This window comes from Carassius carassius, chromosome 8 (assembly GCF_963082965.1).
Source record: "Carassius carassius chromosome 8, fCarCar2.1, whole genome shotgun sequence".
Classification (NCBI taxonomy): Eukaryota; Metazoa; Chordata; class Actinopteri; order Cypriniformes; family Cyprinidae; genus Carassius; species Carassius carassius.
In genome coordinates this window covers 11,588,186-11,605,935 of record NC_081762.1, presented here as the reverse complement: position 1 = coordinate 11,605,935, position 17,750 = coordinate 11,588,186, and the positions used below count along the sequence as shown (strand labels likewise).

The window sequence follows — 17,750 nt, the reverse complement described above, 5'->3', positions numbered from 1 at the left end:
ACAAGATTTTAAGTCATTAAAAATGAACATCTGTATTTCATTGTAGACCACCTTTTAGCCACTGGTACATATTATCAAACAAAATAATGTCATGACTGTGATAGTGACTATATAGATGAGTCTGCTTACTTACAAGTAAGGAAACTCCAGTTCGTGTGGAAATCATGTAACGTTAACGTTAATTCATTTATCGTCGTCCGGATAATACGCGCAGATGAACCACAGATGAACCGATTTCTCCAAATGGACGGCGTTAGTCACGTCAACCATAAAGCACAGTCTTCAATTTTGCTTTTGTCTCTAAAGAACCGAGAACCTAGATTGTCGGATTGTTTCACTAACGTTACAACGGGATTGTTACAGATGTCTTCAACAGCAGGCGTCGAATCTCCAAAAACCGCTGAACCTTAATTCTTAGTTACTCTTATTTTGCCCATCTTATTCATCATCCTTTCCTCCTGTATCACCTCCTTTCATTCTCAATCTGAGAGCGCCGCAATGTCTGTGACGTCACACGTCAAACGCGCAAGCCTCGCGCTACTGCAGCAACTCACAACACACCAGAATGTCACACAAAGGACGTGACATAGTTTCTCTGTATACGATTACTGGGCTACATTTAATAGCTTTTTAAATTTAATTTAATGTATGTGTTTATTCATTGATACTAGAAACAGGAGAAGGTATATTTGGAAATGACACCATCATTTTTTATGCCAGACAAATCTGTTTATATTTTTGGATGTCAATATTTATTTTAATAATATTCATTATGTTGTCATATTTCACCTTTTATCAAATTTTTACTTGTCTGTTAACCTTTTTACTTGTTATAATTTTACTTAGTTTACTTAAGTAGGTCAGGAGTCTCTTTTATTTAATATGATTTCACAAAAAGCACACATATAATGAATGTAAATTAAGTCTTTTAGATATATCATATCACACTACAGCACAATGTTGTCACATTCTAACTGCTTATATACAGATGTTTCTTTTTATATTTCTATTATATGCTTGAGTAGTGCTTTCACATTCTAGATTTGAAGCTTGAAAAGCAAAGTTCGCACACCACAGCTCCAAAAGTAGAAAAATTGGTCTATTTGTGATGCTGGACCACAAAACCAGTCATGAGTAGCATGGGTTTATTTATAGCAACAGCCAACAACACATTGTATTAGTCAAAATGATGGATTTTCTCAATATTTAGATTCTTTTTTTTTGCACCAGTCGATTCAAGATTTTCAAATAGTTGTACCTCGGCCAAATATTTTCCTATCCTAAAAAAAACCATACATCAATAGAAAGCTTGTTTATTCAGTATAAATTGACATTTATGACTTTGGTTTTGTGGTCCAGGGTCACATTTATTTATGTTCTCACCACAGGTGATATTTCAGGCCTAAAAGCTCTTTAATTGCAATCTTTCTAGATTTGACACTTGCCTTATTAAGATGATAAAATAATGGGAAAAATCCCCAAGGTTCCAGAGCATTTTCTAAATAGGAAACCCCAAGTGGAAGGAGACATATCACACATTAAAATCACCAAGGAAAGAATTTATTACAATTAGACAATTGCATTTTTAGCCTGTCGTACATGTCTACAGGAACAGACTGATAGATTGAGGTTTGTGTTTTATCGTGCTGATTTTGCACTTAGGGTAAAAGTGTGTGTGTGGATCTATTTCACAGCTTTGCTGCTGAGGTTAAGTTTCCTGTGCACACCAGAATTGCTTGCTGTGTGTTTGTGTTGCAGGGTAGGAATGGGAGGCAGGACAGGTTCGAGCGGAGGGAGAACATGGCCATCTTTGCGTGAAAGAGCATGGATCTCATCACTGAGAGCTTCGATGTCCTGTGTTTGAGCTGCTATCAGCTGCTGCAGCCTCTGCAATTCCTGTTTCTCAACCAGACGGCCTCGGAACTGACCCACCTTAAACAAACATACACACACAGACACGTTTTGAATGTCTGAGGAGTGTCCTGCATACACTGTACATTCACAACTGCAGGTGCTGCGACTGCTTAATTTGTGAATAAACTGCAGTAAATATTGCAGCCGTTCAAGATGGTTTTTCAAACTGGAATTGAGTAAACTAAATCATGTCAGAAGCATGACTTCATTAACAACAAATATGTGAAGAATTCAATAAAGAAATTGATCAAATGTGTATAGTGAATGAAAATACCGTCTTCTGCTGTCTGGCATTAAGTTGTTCATCCAATGCTTTTTTCTGGCTGAGCAGGCTGTTCATTTTACGTAGTCTCTCCGTGTTTTGTTTCGTGATTTCTGTCAGTGCCTCTCTTGCTTCTATAACTTTTGCCTGGTAAACACATAATCATGAAAAATTCCTCTAGATTGTTCAATTTAACATCATAATTGGTTCATTACATATATGAGTGTTTAAAAGTTCACGTGACAATAGACCATTATTCACATATTAAGTCTGCTAAGAATGTAATACTTTTATTCAGCAAGTATTAAAATGATCAAAAGTAACAGATATATTCATATATCAAAAGATATATTAATAATTTTACACAAGATTTCTGTTTAAAATAAATGCTGTTCTTTTGAACTTTAAATTCACTGAATACTGAAATACCAAAGAAAACTGAAAAAAAAAAAAAAATTGAGTATCAAATGAGCGTATCAGAATGATTTCATATGACACTGAAGACAGGAGAAATGACTGCCGAAAATTCAGTTTGCCATTACAGAAATAAATTGGATTTTAATATATTGAGCCTTATAAACAGTCATTTTTTAACACCTTTAGAACAACCAAATCAAACCCCGAATTTTTGTGTGTTTAGATTATTTAGGAAAAGTCACAGAATCTCATGTCACTGAGATGAAGGGAACACTTTAATAACTAAGGAAAATTCAAATGGTATCAGCTGGACCCCAAGGAGACATTAAGGGTTAGAAAAGAAAACAGTTAAAGATGATGATGATAATAATATTATCATAATAGTAATATTTCACTGCATTACTGTTTTATTGCATTTTTGATAAGATCATTTTTTTCAAAAAGCATTTCAAACCTTTTAAATGGTAGTGTAAGGCAAAGGTAGGGTAAGTGTCATTGTACCTCCCAGTGTTTGAGCTCCTTAGTGTATTTGGTGTCGTGCTCTCTGATCTCCTGTCTCATCTCCTCTACTCTCCTGTTGCCTGACAGAGTCTGCAGAACTTCAAGATCAACCAGCTCTCCGAACTTCTTGAGCATCAGCTGCTCGCAACGTACTTCCGACACTGCAAAGAAATATATTTAATGTAACACTTCATCCACTGAAACTCAAGTTTAAGGAAATATATTCTCATCCCTCAGTGTGAAAGTAACAGTTTATAGTATATTTTACAGCTGCATTTTATAACTAGCAGCAGGTGTGTGATTTGAAATAGTCTCGGACCCTTTATTTTGGCCTCCATGTCTTTAAGGTCATGTCTGAGCTGTACGTGTTGTTGCTTGGCGTGTTTATAGAGCTCTCGCTGTTCAGTCTTTTCCTGCTGCAGCTCCTTAATGCGCTTCTCCAGATGTTGTAGATCGGCTGTGTTCAGGACTAACGCTGAGTCAAGCTTACCCGGTAATAGACCATTATTCACATATTCAATCTGCTCAGACAGAGAGAAAGAGACAGAGACTTGAAACTGGATGTAAATTACACAATATAACACAAAAGATAATCAGCACTTAATTATGTTCACACCTGATGCAGTCTGAGTGGCACCACCACATCCACTTCATTCAGCTTCTGCTGCTTTTCTCGGTTAATGAGCTCCAGATCACCCTCTGCTGCTTTACGATTGTTCTGCACAATCTTCTCCTACGAAAACAAAGGTACTGTCTCTTTAGGCTGTTTAGAACGAACGGAGAGAGGAGTGGAAAGAACTATTTCTCTCACTTTCTTGGTCAGTGTGTCATACTCCTTCTTTAAACCGTCAACAGTTTTTATCTCCTCTTGCAGCTGCTCCTCCACATCCAGACGATGTTCACGCAACCTCAGTGTGTTCTCAAAAAGCTCGGGATCACAGTCTGATACACACACACACAGGACATATATATTTCATGATTTATATACGTGTCTATTTGCATGTTTTTGAAAGTCTGAATTAGAAAGTAAAAGTTATATTGTAATTTAAATAATGCTACAATTAAAAAAAATGTTTCTTGGTTCTCAAGAAACATTTCTTCCTATTATCAATGTTTAAAACAGTTCATATTTTTTATAAATTGTGATACTTTTTTTCAGGGTTTTTTGAAGAATTGTATTTATTGAAAATATTTTTTTTACATTGTAAATGTTTTTTACGATCACTTTTGAATGGTTTAATGTGTCCCTGCTTAATAAAAGTATTAATTTAAGGAAACATCTGATGCCAATTTCAGTCACCACAAACATTTGAATGGTATTGTGCATAACAAAATGTATGTTATATATTACGTGCAATGCACAGGTGAACAACAGGGTGTAAACAAGACACTTGCTCTCTGAGGAGCTGGTTGTTGATCTTACTTTGTGGACACACACTGTCATCCAGAGGAACTCCAGTCTCAGGGTCATCATAATCCTCATCATTATCCCCATCTGATTCTTCATCAGAGTCTTCATCGCTGTCATCTTCCTCCTCCGTCACATCACCACCTGATGGAAGGAGGAACAAAACGAATATTACATTTGAATGAACAAAAACCTGAATGAAACTAAACCTTTTACAAACATTTTGTTAACTTAAATAAAGCTGAATTAAAACATAAATATTAGATGAAAAACTTTTAATTAAAATTAAATTAATTACAATAAGAAGCACTACATTTGCTAACCAAAAATATAAATGAATCTTAAAGATATATACAATTTTTTTTTATAAATTAATTTAAAAAAAAAAGCATAGCAAAAACTACAAATATTAAATAAAAGCTTATTCAAAATAATAAAAACTATACTAGGATATAAATAATAATCATTTTATGTGTATCTAATTTATGAAAAGAAATCTGTTTATTAATAACTGCAAATATTTAAAAAAATAGGAAGACAAATATCAGACAATAATGACAATTGCTTTATCATATTGAAAAAAAAAAAAAAAAAAAAAAATATATATATATATATATATATATATATATGTGGCGAGTGGGGCGGGGCCGAGGGACGTGGGAACAAGGAGGGAGGCCGGCAATGATTGGGAAATCAGTGACACCTGCAACCCACTGCCGGTCTCGAGTCCCACAGAGGAGATGGAAGGATATAAAACTGGAGCGACGACAGTGAAGGACGAGAGGGGACCAGGCCTGGGCTTTTAGTTGTGTTTTGGTTTTTATTTGAGCGCACCAGTCGTCCGTGAGGGGCTGGTGCGCTGTTTTGTGTTTATTTTGATTATTAAAGTTTCAGTTGCTTGTCCGCCGGTTCCTGCCTCCTTCTTCCCGATGATTATGGAGTTTTTATCATTACAATATATATATATATATATATATATATATATATATATATATATATATTAATTAATGAAAAAACGAAAAAAATCCAAGGATCTTAACACATTTCCTTTATGCAAAATATGACTTCTTTGTATTAGATTTGGAAATGTGAAATGTGACTTTTAGACAGGTTTTGTGAAATACACAGAACACTTGCAGCTCACCGTCACGTCCCTGCGTTTCTTTCTTCTTTGTACGCTTGATCTTTTTCTTAAACACTCTGGTGAGAAATTCCTCAAACTTGTTGTTCTCCCCCAGTGAGGCCTGAAAAGTGGCGGCGATTGTTTTCTCCTTTCCTTGAAGTCTCAGGATGTCTCTCTTCTTCAGCTCCATCTGCTTCTTATTTTCGTGCATCTTGGTCTGCAAAACAAAATGCTGAATATGAAACTCTTCTGTACTGCATACACTAAACACACGTGCAAATGAAAACACTCCCACCCTGATTTCTTCCTCTTCCTGTAAATAGGTGGTCAGTCGCTCCTGTAGTATGTCCTCCCTCTTCTCAAACTCCTTCAGAAGCAGCAGCTCCTCAAAAAGCGTCACGTGTCTCAGATCAGCAAGTTTCATGTACACATCCATCTCCTGCTTCTCATGACGCAACACACACAACTCGGCGTCGAAGCGCCACACTGCCTCTTCCATCTGCAGAAAGATTGAAAGAAGGATCTTTTAAACGACTGTGATAAATAAACTCCCCTTGAGATTCCTAAGTTACCAAACTCACCTGTTTAAGAAGCTGGTCTTGCTGGCACAGGTTTCTGAACTCCTCAATATCTCTAATCTCTTTTTCTAGCTCTGTGAGCTCCACTTCCTGCTTATGAGAGTGCGTTTCATCACCTTCGTTCTCAATGTGTGTGTCCTGAGCCTCAGTGTGTGTGCCTTGCTCCTCTTGTTCAAGCAGCTCGAGGATATTCTGCTCATCCTGTTGTTCTTCCAGGCCAGTGGAAGCCATCTTGTCCCTAAGAGTGGCGTAACGCTCCAGGGTGGCCCGGGTGTATCTGTGTTTCCTCTCTGGCATCTCTTCTGGCATTAAGACGGGTACAGCTGGCAGTGGACAATGCTTCTCAGGTGGCAGGTGCTGCTGGACCTCCAGTAACTGCTCCACCTGGGCCTGGAGCTGAGACACAATCTCCATCTTACTGTCCCTAAGAGCCATCACACGGGAGTTCATCTCAGACTTCTTCTCAAAGATCTGTAAAATATAGAAAAGTACATAGATCACCACATGCAAAGATCATAACAGCTCGGCTTATTTTAGTTAAAAAGCCACAAAAAGAGGTATAAAGATGTTGTCATAACAATAGACAATTATTGTTATGGGATCCACTTTTTTTACTTCATTTGTCGGAAAAAAAAAATCAGAATGATGTTTTTTTATTTTTTCATTTTGATCATTTTCAAAAATCGTAATCTCACTAAAATGTTTTTTTCTTCTGCTGATGAAAACAACAATTTTGTTGAGAAAAATATGCAAAAAATGAGAAAATGTACTCTGACATTCTAAAGTTTGAAGTTAGTAAGATTTTTTAAAGAAACTGATACTTTGTATTCAACAAGGATGCATTAAATTTGCGATCATATAAAATATTTATTTTTCATTTATCAAAGTATCCTAAAGAAATGTGTCATGGTTTTTCACAAAAATATTAAGCAGCACAGCTGTTTTCAACTTTAATAATAAAGTTAGTAATAAACTTTTATAATAAGTGTTTCTTGAGTAGCACATCAGTATATTCCAAATGATTTCTGAAGGATCATGTGACACTGAAGACCACAGTGATGGCTGCTGAAAATTCAGCTTTGCCATCACAGTAATAAAATTACATTCACATATTAAAATAAAAACTGCTGATTGTAAAAATGTTATAATAATTCAGAATAGTACTGTTTTAACTGTATTTTTATTTAAATAAATCTTTTAAAATCTATAAAAATATTGTATCAACACATGGCAACATCAATCATACTGTAATATTGTTCACTCACACTAATACAGTATTACGTCTTTGTTATGGAAAGCCTCATTGTTGGTGATACATTTGTATCGTTCACCTTTTTTTCCAGTTCGACTAACTGCAGTCTCTTCTTCTCCACGTTCATCCGCAGGTGCTCAGGAACAGTAAAGTCTTTTGCTGACTTCAGCTTAAAGTCGCCCATTTTCTCCTTAGCCAATCGGATCGCTTCCACATCCTTAGGGTCCTCATAGTCCTCACTAGGCTTAGAGGAATAGCTGAGGAAGCATTAACAATGTTACATACACAAACACATATAAACAGACAGAAAGATACACACACACTGGTGCTTACAGTTCTGCCCACTCTTTTTTCCTCTTCTCTATCATGGCTAGGGCTTTCTCTGCCTTCTCGGCAGCTTTCTGGAGTTTCTCCGCCTCTCTGCTGGCCAGTTTACGAGACCCTGCCTGCATGCTTCCCGACTGCATCACCGGATCTGTTACCAGCTCATCCTGCACTGCTTAGAGAGAAGGAGAACCATGACTACTTCACACACACACAAGTCTAAATGTTCTTTTAACACACTAATCCTGTCTTACGTGAAATGTTGCTGGCTTCTTTGCCAGGCTGTGCTTTGCTCTGCCAGTGATCCTGTTCCATGGGTCCGCTCTGAGATGGCGCTGTGCCATGCTGGTGCAGGTGCATCTGAATGGCAGACAGAGCCAGCAGCCTGTAGTTAGAAACCTTATGTCCACTCTTAAACGCATGGACCGTAATCGTGTCCTCCACCACTGACTCCCAGAACCTACAGAGACAACAGCAATAGAAGAGCAGTGATGCTCAATCGTTTCTTCCCGCAATTCAATGACAATAAATTAAATTAGCAAATTGAGATTTACAAAAACAGGCTTTGAGTAGTATTTTGTAGTATTTGTTTTTATAGACCTATATTACAATAGCTTCATTTGTATCTACTTTAATTTTACTTTAAAAAAAAATATTACTTTAAAAAAAGGATGAAACATTGCTAAAAATATCTTTTTTTTGTTCCTCTGAAGAAAGTAAGTCAAACAAGTTTGTTACAACATTAAGGCGAGTAAATGTTTTTAACATATATATATATATACACTACCAGTCAAGTGTTTGAACAGTAAGATTTTTTTTGTTTTTTAAAGAAGTCTCTTCTGCTCACCAAGCCTGCAGTTATTTGATCCAAAGTACAACAAGAACAGTCACATTTTGAAATAGTTGTACTATTTAAAATAACTGTTTTCTGAATATAGTTTAAAATGTAATTTGTTCCTGTGATTTCAAAGCTGAATTTTTAGCATCATTTCTCTAGTCACATGATCCTTCAGAAATCATTCTAATATTCTGATTTGCTGTTCAAAAAACATTTATTTTATTATTTATTTTATGATTACTTTATCATCACTTTTAATCAATTTAAAGCATCCTTGCTAAATAAAAGTATTCATTTCTATAATCACCCCCCCCCCCCCCCCCCATGGATCTTTCTTTTCATCAAAGAATCATGAAAAAACAGTTTTAAATATTGATAATAATAATTATAATAATAATAAATTTTTCTTGAACAGCAACATAGCATATGAATTATTTCTGAAGGACCATGTGACACTGGAAACTGGAGTAATGATGCTGAATTTTTTTTTTTGACTGGTAGTGAATGAAACTTCAAGAAAAGCAGTTGTTCTTTAGAGAAGAAGAAAAATTGTGTAACAGAAAAAGAATGGAGAAAAGTAGCTCTGGATGGAGATATAGTACATTGTCTGTAGTTTGTTAAGGCCGATGCGGTATCTCTCCTCCTCCCAGGCCAGTTCTTTCCTGACCTCCATCATTCTCTCTTCTGTCTGTCTTTCAGTCTCTTCACGGAAGCTCGGGTCCAGTTCAAACTCCTACAAGCACCCATAAAACATTATGTAAGATCATTGTGTCTGTGTAATCATTACACTGAGATAGGTGAGTGAGCGAGGAGGTGTGAGATCTATGCACCGAGCGATGGAGGCGGATGTGTTCAGGAAGACTCTGGTTCTGCTCCAGTAAAGCTTGAAATCGACTCTGCAGTTCCGCCAGCCTCTTACGCCGCTCCTGTTTCCTCTGTTCTGCATTCTTATGCATGCGGTCCAGCTCCAGCTTCTGTTTAGCTGTTTCTATGCTGCACACACACACACACTTATGATAAATAAACAAGCTCCGGTTATGCATTATAATAAAAATGCAAAAAAAATATGTGTTTCTGAAGCTGTATGATGTGATGGATAAAAATATATAGCTTTTCTTGTTTTTGTAATTAACTGAAATTAAATACTGTTTTTGTCTTTCTCCTGCTCATAGCTTAAAATCACAGTGTATTCATATTTAGGAAATAGAAGTTTTCTATTTGTAAATGCTTAATTAGTTAAATTGTTTATTGTTTATTGTAAAATTTATTTGAATTAAAATCAAGAACAGTGAGATTTTTGAAATCTGATTTTTTATATTTATTATTTTTATCTACTTTTCTATATTCATAGTATTGTATTATGTGATATGTTTAATCCCATATTTAAGTGCATTTAATGTAAAAAAAAAAAAATCTTGTAAATGAGACTCTTTTCTTAAGATAAATATGTTCTTGAATCTTGAGAAAGTTTAATTCTTGTGATCATTATTTACTTTTATATATGAAGAGTTCATTTGCAAAAACAAAAACAAAACAAAAAACTAATCAAAATAACCCAACTGCAGTTTGATTGAGATTAACTGGAATGCACAATGAAAAAACATGATTTTTGAAAATTGTTAAAAACAGAGTTGTCTGTTTTTGCAAATTGGCTCTTCATAAATAAACAAACAAACAACTTAAATAAATATGACACTATTCAGGGCTAAACTTGTGGCCCAAAAAATTAAACTGGCAAAAAAATTTAAATAAATTACCACACTGTTATCTATAATGTAACATAAATGATTACATATATGTATAATCAGATGTAAATAGGTCTATCAAAATATTAATATTTACAATGTGCTATGTTCTGTATAAAATGATTTTAAAAAGTTATAATTTTTTTTAATAATTGACAGCCCTTATGCAGTACCTATGTAGCCCTCTGGGGGGCTACACAAAATAGAAAGGCACTCGCTTTGACCCTTATTACTTGTTTTATTTAAATGCACATAGTCACCTGTAAGCAGAAGGATCCTCTATGTCCTGCACCGCTTTCTCCGTCTCCAGCCCAACCTGTTTTCATGACAGAGTAAAACGGTAGAGTTGAAACACACAAGTAGACAACTGCCCTCTGGAAATGAACACATGCACTGACCCGTGGAGAGGGCACTTTGGCATGTTTGAGCATGGCTTTCTGGAGCTCCTCCTCTGGCAAACAGCTGAAAGAGAAGATGTTGCCATCCTCTCCTGCGGTCAGGACAAATGTGTCATCAAAGCTGAAGCGGATGTGGCGCACATGGCCGTAGTGGTTGTCATGGACGCTGAGGGCCCAGTACACCTGCATGGAGCTGAGCTGATGGTCTGAGGCCTGTACAGGGTACACCCGAATACTGCCATCCTTCATGCCACATAACAACAACTGTCTGCTCGAACTGAAGACAAGAAGAGTAAGAAATTACTTATTAGGTAATTATCAACTACAATACTGACTCAAAACTGAAATAAAATCAAATCATGAATATAACCATGATTACTCAGTCCTAGGCTACTAGTGTAGAGTCAGAAGAACCTCACTTGAAATTGATGGTGAGAATGGGGTTTCTGTCTGCATCATGCACAGGTATGAAGGAACAGGGCTCATCTGTCCTCTCTAATGGATCGCTCTGCTGTTCAGAGAACTTACAGTGGTACAAATACCCTGAGTCATAGCCACCCTGAGAGAGAACGAGGGAGGCATTACAGTGACACATGTTCTGCACAACAAGTTAAACTATCATTCAAAAGTTTGAGATTACTAAGGAAAACTTTTAATGTTTTTAAACTTTAACCACATCAACTCTGGGGACCCACCGGTGGGTCCAATATTGCATATGCCTAATTCTCAAAAAATCAAAATAACAGCTCAAGTGGTTAATAAAAACATTAGTGTTGTGTAATATTATAATAATTCAAAATATCTGTTTTCTATTTTAATATATAAAATATGGTTTATTCCCGATTTATTCCATTATTTTCAAATATAATGCATGTCTGTGAGAATATGTATGTACCATAGAAAGCCAGAATGACCCTGGTGTTGAGTAAAAGCCGCAGTGTAGAGGACTGGGTGGAGATGGAATGTAAAGAGGTGGCAGTTCCTCTTCCTTCTCATCCTCTTCTTTTTCTTCCTCCTGTAGTTCCTCCTCTGTGGCATCTGGCTTCTGCTCCTTTAATTTCTTCAAGCGTTTTTCCCTCTCTTTCTTCTTCTCCTCTTTTCTGGCCTGCCTGAGTGCTACCTCTGCTTCTCTCTGCAAACACACATGCATTCAGCAGCAGATCATTAAACAATATATTCAGTTGTGTGTGTATCATCACAGTTGATATTAAGAATCAATTTTATTCATATAAAAGCCAATAAGTAGAATTATTTAAAACAAATAGAATAAATTGATAAAAGTTTAAATATTATTTTTAAAAGGTTTTATTTTGAAATAATACACTTTAGGAGAAACAAAGAGAGAACGTCAAAGAGAGAGTCAGGGCATAACCTTAATTCGGGACTTGATGCTGCTGAAGCAGAAATGCATTGTGGGAAGATCTGAGAGTTGAAAGGTGTTTCCACCAGTCTGAGCTCCGGGATCAGGACACTGAACTTCCACCACATGACCATTTTGACAGAAGATCAGCAGAGTGTTTTTCTCCTTTAAACGAATGCACAAATCTTCAGTGTCAATAAATCACATAGGATATGGTCACCACATGAAACTAAGCAAGCTTCAAAGCTACCAATCATCACTCACATGTGACTGAGGTGACCACTCCAGACCTTGCACAGGACCTGGGACTGTAACAAACCCTACTGGTGTGTATCTTTCCCCCACCGTGAAGAAGAAAACAGTGCTGTCTGCGCTCTTGAAAAGAGAGAGTGCAAAATAATATCATGTTAACACAGCAGAATATAGAGACACAAATCATTCTCACTCACTCAACCCCTACCCCAGTAGCCATGATCTTTCCAGTTCTTTCGTAGGCGATGGCGGTCACAGGTGCATTGTGGGGTTTGAGAGCTTGTCTCAGGCGGAGTTCAGCATCTCCAGAGCGTGTGCGTCCTGCAACCGCGTGCAGACTCTGAGTGTTAAACAGCTCCAAGAGACGTACAACGCCGTCTTCAAAACCCACAACCAGCAGACCCCCGGCAGTGTTCACCTGCAGAGACAAACAATATGACCACATAGGGATGCATCAAAAATTGGTACCATACTGGTCATCATTTGATATTATTCGAATAATAATAATGATCGATTGTTTGATTTGATATCTATTTTTATTTGATCAGATTTTTTACATTTAAATTGCTCTGACTTAAAGTTAATCTAAAAAAACTATTACTTAAAAAAAATATTTAACATTATTTAAGAAAAAAATTACTTAAGAACACTATAATCTTTAGCAAATCTCCAAAATTAATATTTTGAAACTGTACATTATAATGTTGTGGTGCCCAAATTGACTTCGGCATATGTGATATTATTACTATTACTATTATTATTATTATTATTATTATTATTATTATTATTATTATTATTATTATTATTATTATAGCATTCAATTCAATTAATGTTTTGAGTTAGATTTTATTTTTATATTTTCATTGTTTTCATTTTTCGTTTCAATTCTGGAAATGCTGTTAACTGCTTTTGACATTTTTATTATTTTTTTAAAACATTTCTGTTCTGCTCTGTTTTTATTTCAGTATTAGTCTCATTAATTTTAGTACTTTAACTATTTATTTTAGTTGGTTACCAAAGCAACATTTTTTGCATGTTTTTACTCGACTATTTCTATATTATTTTCAGCCATTTTATTTATTTTATTTGATATTGATTTACATTACCATGTCTGAAGCCCATGTGAGTGTTGTCCCTCCTTGTTTGAAGCGGCATATCGTGAGCTCTTTCTTTGAAAGAAAGTCAAACACCCTGACTGAGGCTGGGTAAGATAAAAAGGTATTTGTCAATGTTCACATAAAGCACATCATAGGTCTGTGTATGTGGGTGCATGTTTGGTCAGGGTTCAATCTTTCCTTACAGTCCAAGGCTGTAGTGGCCGTGAGATGGCTCTTTTCAGAAACATCCATGCCCTGAATGGCACCAGCATGAAATGAGAATAGACACACTGGATCTTGGGTCTGCAAAACAGAAAAAATCTTATCGAACCTACCATGGAAAAATAAAAAAGATTAAGCAACCGTTTAACATGACTCACAATGTTGGAGAATGAGAGATCCAATTTCCAAATACAGCCATTAGAGTCCTGTTAAAATAAAAAAAAACAAAAATATTCAGACTGGGCCTTATAGTTGCTTTGAAATATTGACAAAAAATAAAAATAAAAAGCAAGTCCATATCTAAAAAATAAAATAAAATTGCACACCTGAGCAAACCAGATGGAAGTTTCTGGGATGGAGCTCTTGACCATAGAATGTAAGCTGACATTACGGCCGATTATTATCTCATTCATGGGTTCAATCTCAAACAGGCCGCTGTCATCAACTGCATCTGCCGTGTCTATGGTCTCCAGGTTCCAGCTCTGAGAAAACGATAGAGAACTCGCTGTTAACACTTTCAAAAAACAAAACATCCTCATCATTTGCCTCAAATAAGGTTATACTTTTTAGCAATAGCAACAATCAGTGAAGTAGCACGATCTCACTTACTCTGACTGCTCCATCAGATCCTATGGTCATTAGTTCTCCCTCATCCAGGTTAAACTGGTAAATGGTGCCGCTATGACAAGTGCGTCCACCTTTACGGCATAATTCCACTTTTATCAGACCCCCCTCCCAAAGGAGCATGTTACCCCACTCTGATCCTGACACAACCTGAGAGACGGAGAATTCACTTCAAGAACTTGTTCATTTAAAAAGTGTGTAGATTTGTTTGTGTAAACATGGAAAATAATAAGCGGCTGAACCTTTCCATCAGGAAGCTCCACATATCCTTCTATATCTGTAACTGTTGTTTTTCCAAAACTTCCCAGCAACCCTTGCAACTTTAAACCAGTGAATGTATTAGCCATTTTCCAGAATCTGAAAAAAACCTCTATCAGCACATGTATACACTAACATTCACAAGGGTCAGTAAGATTTGATAATGTTTTTGAAAGGATACATTTATTTGATCAAAGTGTAATACTGTGGAAATATTATTACAAATTATATTACATAACTGTTTTCTACTTGAATATATTTTCAAATGTAATTTTTTTCTTGTGAATATGGCAAAGCTGAATTTTCAGCAGCCATAACTCCTGTCACATGATCCTTCAGAAATCATTCTAATAATATACTGATTTAGTGCTCAAGAAATATGAATGTTGAAAACAGTTGTGCAGCTTAAAATTTTTGTGGAAACCTGACCTTTTTTTTTTTGATGATGATGAACACACATTTCCTTGAAATAAATATTTTTAACAAAAAGCATAAAAGTTTTTAATTTCATGCAACTTGACGAATAAAAGTATTAAGTATTAAAAAAAAAGAAAAAAAGAAAGAAAAATCTTACTGACCCCAAACCTTCCAACCTTAATATAGAAAACATATGTTTTCATAAAAAAGTGTAAATTTATTAAATGCAAATGCATACGCGAAAAAATGACAGCATTACAAACCTAATGTGCCCAGTGCCAGATGTAGTGAGCTGTCCAACACTGTCGGGTGAAAAGGTGACCCTGTAGACATCCTGCGAGAAAGCTTTATTGCACAGTGTCACCTGTTCCTGCCTCCAGTCCCACAGCGTAAGCATGTAGTCTGGAGCTCCACCCACGCTGGCCAGTAAAGAGCCATCACGATTAAAATCCACAAAGCTGTATTCACAGCCTGTGCCACCTTCGAATTAAACACAAACACACTAAAATTATGCATGTATGCTTCTATCTCAAACCATTTCTTGTTTATATTTGAGTAATGCTGTTGTAGGCCTTGTATCTGAGCTGCCTCTGATGTCCTACCTCTGAGGATCCTGTAAGGGCGCAGGGATGGATACTCATATATGATGATGTTAGGCTGATGGCCTTTCTCTGCCACTGCAAGATACTGCTTACTTGGATGAGTCTTTGAAGAGAGAAATTATATTTTAGTTCTTATATTAGGTCATCAGGTCCACAAAGCCTGATAAGTGCTACAACCTTCCTTAAGTTGCTCATACACTCATGTATCAGGACATTTTTTTTTCTGTTGCTGTTGATATTTTAGTTTGCCCTTGCATTTTTCATTCACATATATAACCATCTAACTAACAGTATTAATATACCATAATGGCTCCGATTCCTCCCCCGCTGCTAGAGCGGATGTAATGCTGTTTTTTGGTGTGCATATCCAATAGGATAAGCAGATTCCCAGCTATGAAGGTCAACGTATGCTCATCCAACAGCTGTAGGTTTCCTCTCCGACCACAGTCATAGCCAAATGAATGTCTGGGCTCAGTTTAAGGATCAAATGAAATAAGCAGATATTCATGAATCCACCACCCTTCATCACAGGGCAACAAACTACTACAGGTCATATGTTTGTAATAACTGCAGTTTATATGTTTTTTAAAAGTCTCGTTCACTCACCAGGACTGCATTTATTTGATCAAAAACGGTCATATTGTAAACTATTGCTTTAATTTAAAATACCTGTTTTATCTTTTATCTATTTTAAAATGTAATTTATTCCTGTGATGGCAGAGCTGAATTTTTAGCAGCCATTAATCTAGTCTGCAGTGTTACATGATGCTTCTGAAATTATTAATAATGGTTCTTATTATTATCAATGTTGAAAACAGTTTTTGCTGCTTAATATTTTTGTGGAAACCGTTACACATTTTCAGGATTCGTTAATGAATAGAAAGTGAATGAACAGCATTTATTTGAAATACAAATTTTTTGTAACATTATAAATGTAAATTTATATAAAAATATAAAAATATAAATCTTTACTTTGTCATTAATGTATTTAATGTCACTTTTGATTAATTTATTGTGTCCTAACTGAATATTATTTTTTAAATATTTTTATACTTTTGAATGTGTATCATGGTTCCCAAAAGATCAACATTGAAAATGATTCATGAATCAGCATATGATTTTTGGAGAATCATGTGACACTGAAGACAGAAGTAATGTCTGCTGGAAATTAATCTTCAACATCACATTAATAACTTACATTTTAAAATATATTTAAAATATATTAAAAACAGTTGTAAAATTGTAATAATACTTCACAATATTAATTTATTTAATTTTTAATTTTGATCATATCAAATCAAGTCATGCAGCTTTGAGCATTAGAGAGATTGTTCAAAAATATTATTACAAATATCAGTTATTCAAATTTTTGACTGGCTATATATATATATTACTGAAGTAATATATAGTATGCATTTTTGTCATATATTTATGTCATCTGCTGTGGATACGAGAGGTGCAGCAGGTTCTGTGGGATGTTGGAGTCTGCAGTGATGAAGGGTTTGGAGCACAGTTCCTCATAGCTGTAATGCATGTCATCTGGGATCGACTTCTTCTGCTCTTCCTCAGGGTTTCCATCACACTCCTCAACCCCCACTGTCTGCTCTGAAATAAAAACTCCATTAAATCAGGAGCTTCATATGGATTCATTAAGCATTTGACACACAAATTAGAAAATATATAAGATGAATGTGATAATAAGTGTTAATCAATCAACATTTTATATTTCTCTACGTGACAGTAATTGTTTGTTGGGCAAACAGATGTCAAGTTTGTTTACGTCTGATGATGACTAGAGTTAAAACGTTCAGATTTTGTTAAAATTGCACAAGAACTGCGTGAACATGAAGTATTTGTCAAAACACATTGTTTCTGAGTCGAATTAACGTATAGAAAATGTTATTTCACCTGGTGAAGTAAGTTCATCTGTTAGCGTCTCGGAAGCGTCCATATTCGTCTGAATACATTGCTTAGCAACCGTACACTTCGCGCATTGCGCACTGGGTATTGTAGTCTATTCTTATTGCAACGAGGCAAAGTGTGTTTCTATTATTACAACTTCTTCTCACAACGTGTGAACCTCAGCGTATGAATCTCATATATTATAATAATAGTGCAATTGTTCAATATTTGTTTCGTAGCCTTTAAAGCAAGTATT

General features: G+C 35.7%; 1 protein-coding gene across 2 annotated transcripts; it reads right to left on the bottom strand.

Annotated features, from left to right (window-relative positions):
- Window positions 1–1,538: 1,538 nt before the first annotated feature.
- Window positions 1,539–17,577, bottom strand: LOC132145276 (cilia- and flagella-associated protein 44). 2 transcript variants are annotated; one of them, XM_059556159.1, is made up of 33 exons: window positions 17,501–17,577; window positions 17,044–17,197; window positions 15,895–16,057; window positions 15,593–15,695; window positions 15,254–15,470; window positions 14,558–14,672; window positions 14,301–14,465; window positions 14,018–14,173; window positions 13,850–13,897; window positions 13,673–13,772; window positions 13,479–13,573; window positions 12,581–12,790; window positions 12,385–12,495; window positions 12,133–12,285; window positions 11,656–11,892; window positions 11,180–11,319; window positions 10,761–11,037; window positions 10,623–10,678; window positions 9,448–9,610; window positions 9,220–9,350; window positions 8,034–8,239; window positions 7,789–7,951; window positions 7,535–7,712; window positions 6,207–6,674; window positions 5,921–6,124; window positions 5,647–5,842; window positions 4,518–4,646; window positions 3,906–4,036; window positions 3,711–3,827; window positions 3,414–3,615; window positions 3,095–3,255; window positions 2,189–2,323; window positions 1,539–1,932 (listed from the first exon to the last, which is right to left on the bottom strand). In XM_059556159.1, exons 1-33 carry the CDS (start codon window positions 17,541–17,543, stop codon window positions 1,684–1,686), a joined length of 5,376 nt encoding a protein of 1,791 aa, XP_059412142.1. In that variant the 5' UTR covers window positions 17,544–17,577; the 3' UTR covers window positions 1,539–1,683. The 2 variants fall into 2 exon arrangements, with proteins under 2 accessions (XP_059412142.1, XP_059412143.1); XM_059556160.1 differs by having other exon boundaries at window positions 17,044–17,192; window positions 17,501–17,555.
- Between the last annotated feature and the right edge of the window lie 173 nt (window positions 17,578–17,750).

What these genes read in the sequence shown, in the direction of transcription:
- LOC132145276 (XM_059556159.1), bottom strand. Translation starts at nt 17,543, where the DNA reads ATGGACGCTTCCGAGACGCTAACAGATGAACTTACTTCACCAG. An exon ending in CATGGAGGCCAAAATAAAGG is followed by an intron (nt 3,256 to 3,413) that starts GTCCGAGACTAT and finishes ATTTCTTTGCAG; the next exon opens with TGTCGGAAGTACGTTGCGAG. An exon ending in ATGCCAGACAGCAGAAGACG is followed by an intron (nt 1,933 to 2,188) that starts GTATTTTCATTC and finishes TGTTTGTTTAAG; the next exon opens with GTGGGTCAGTTCCGAGGCCG.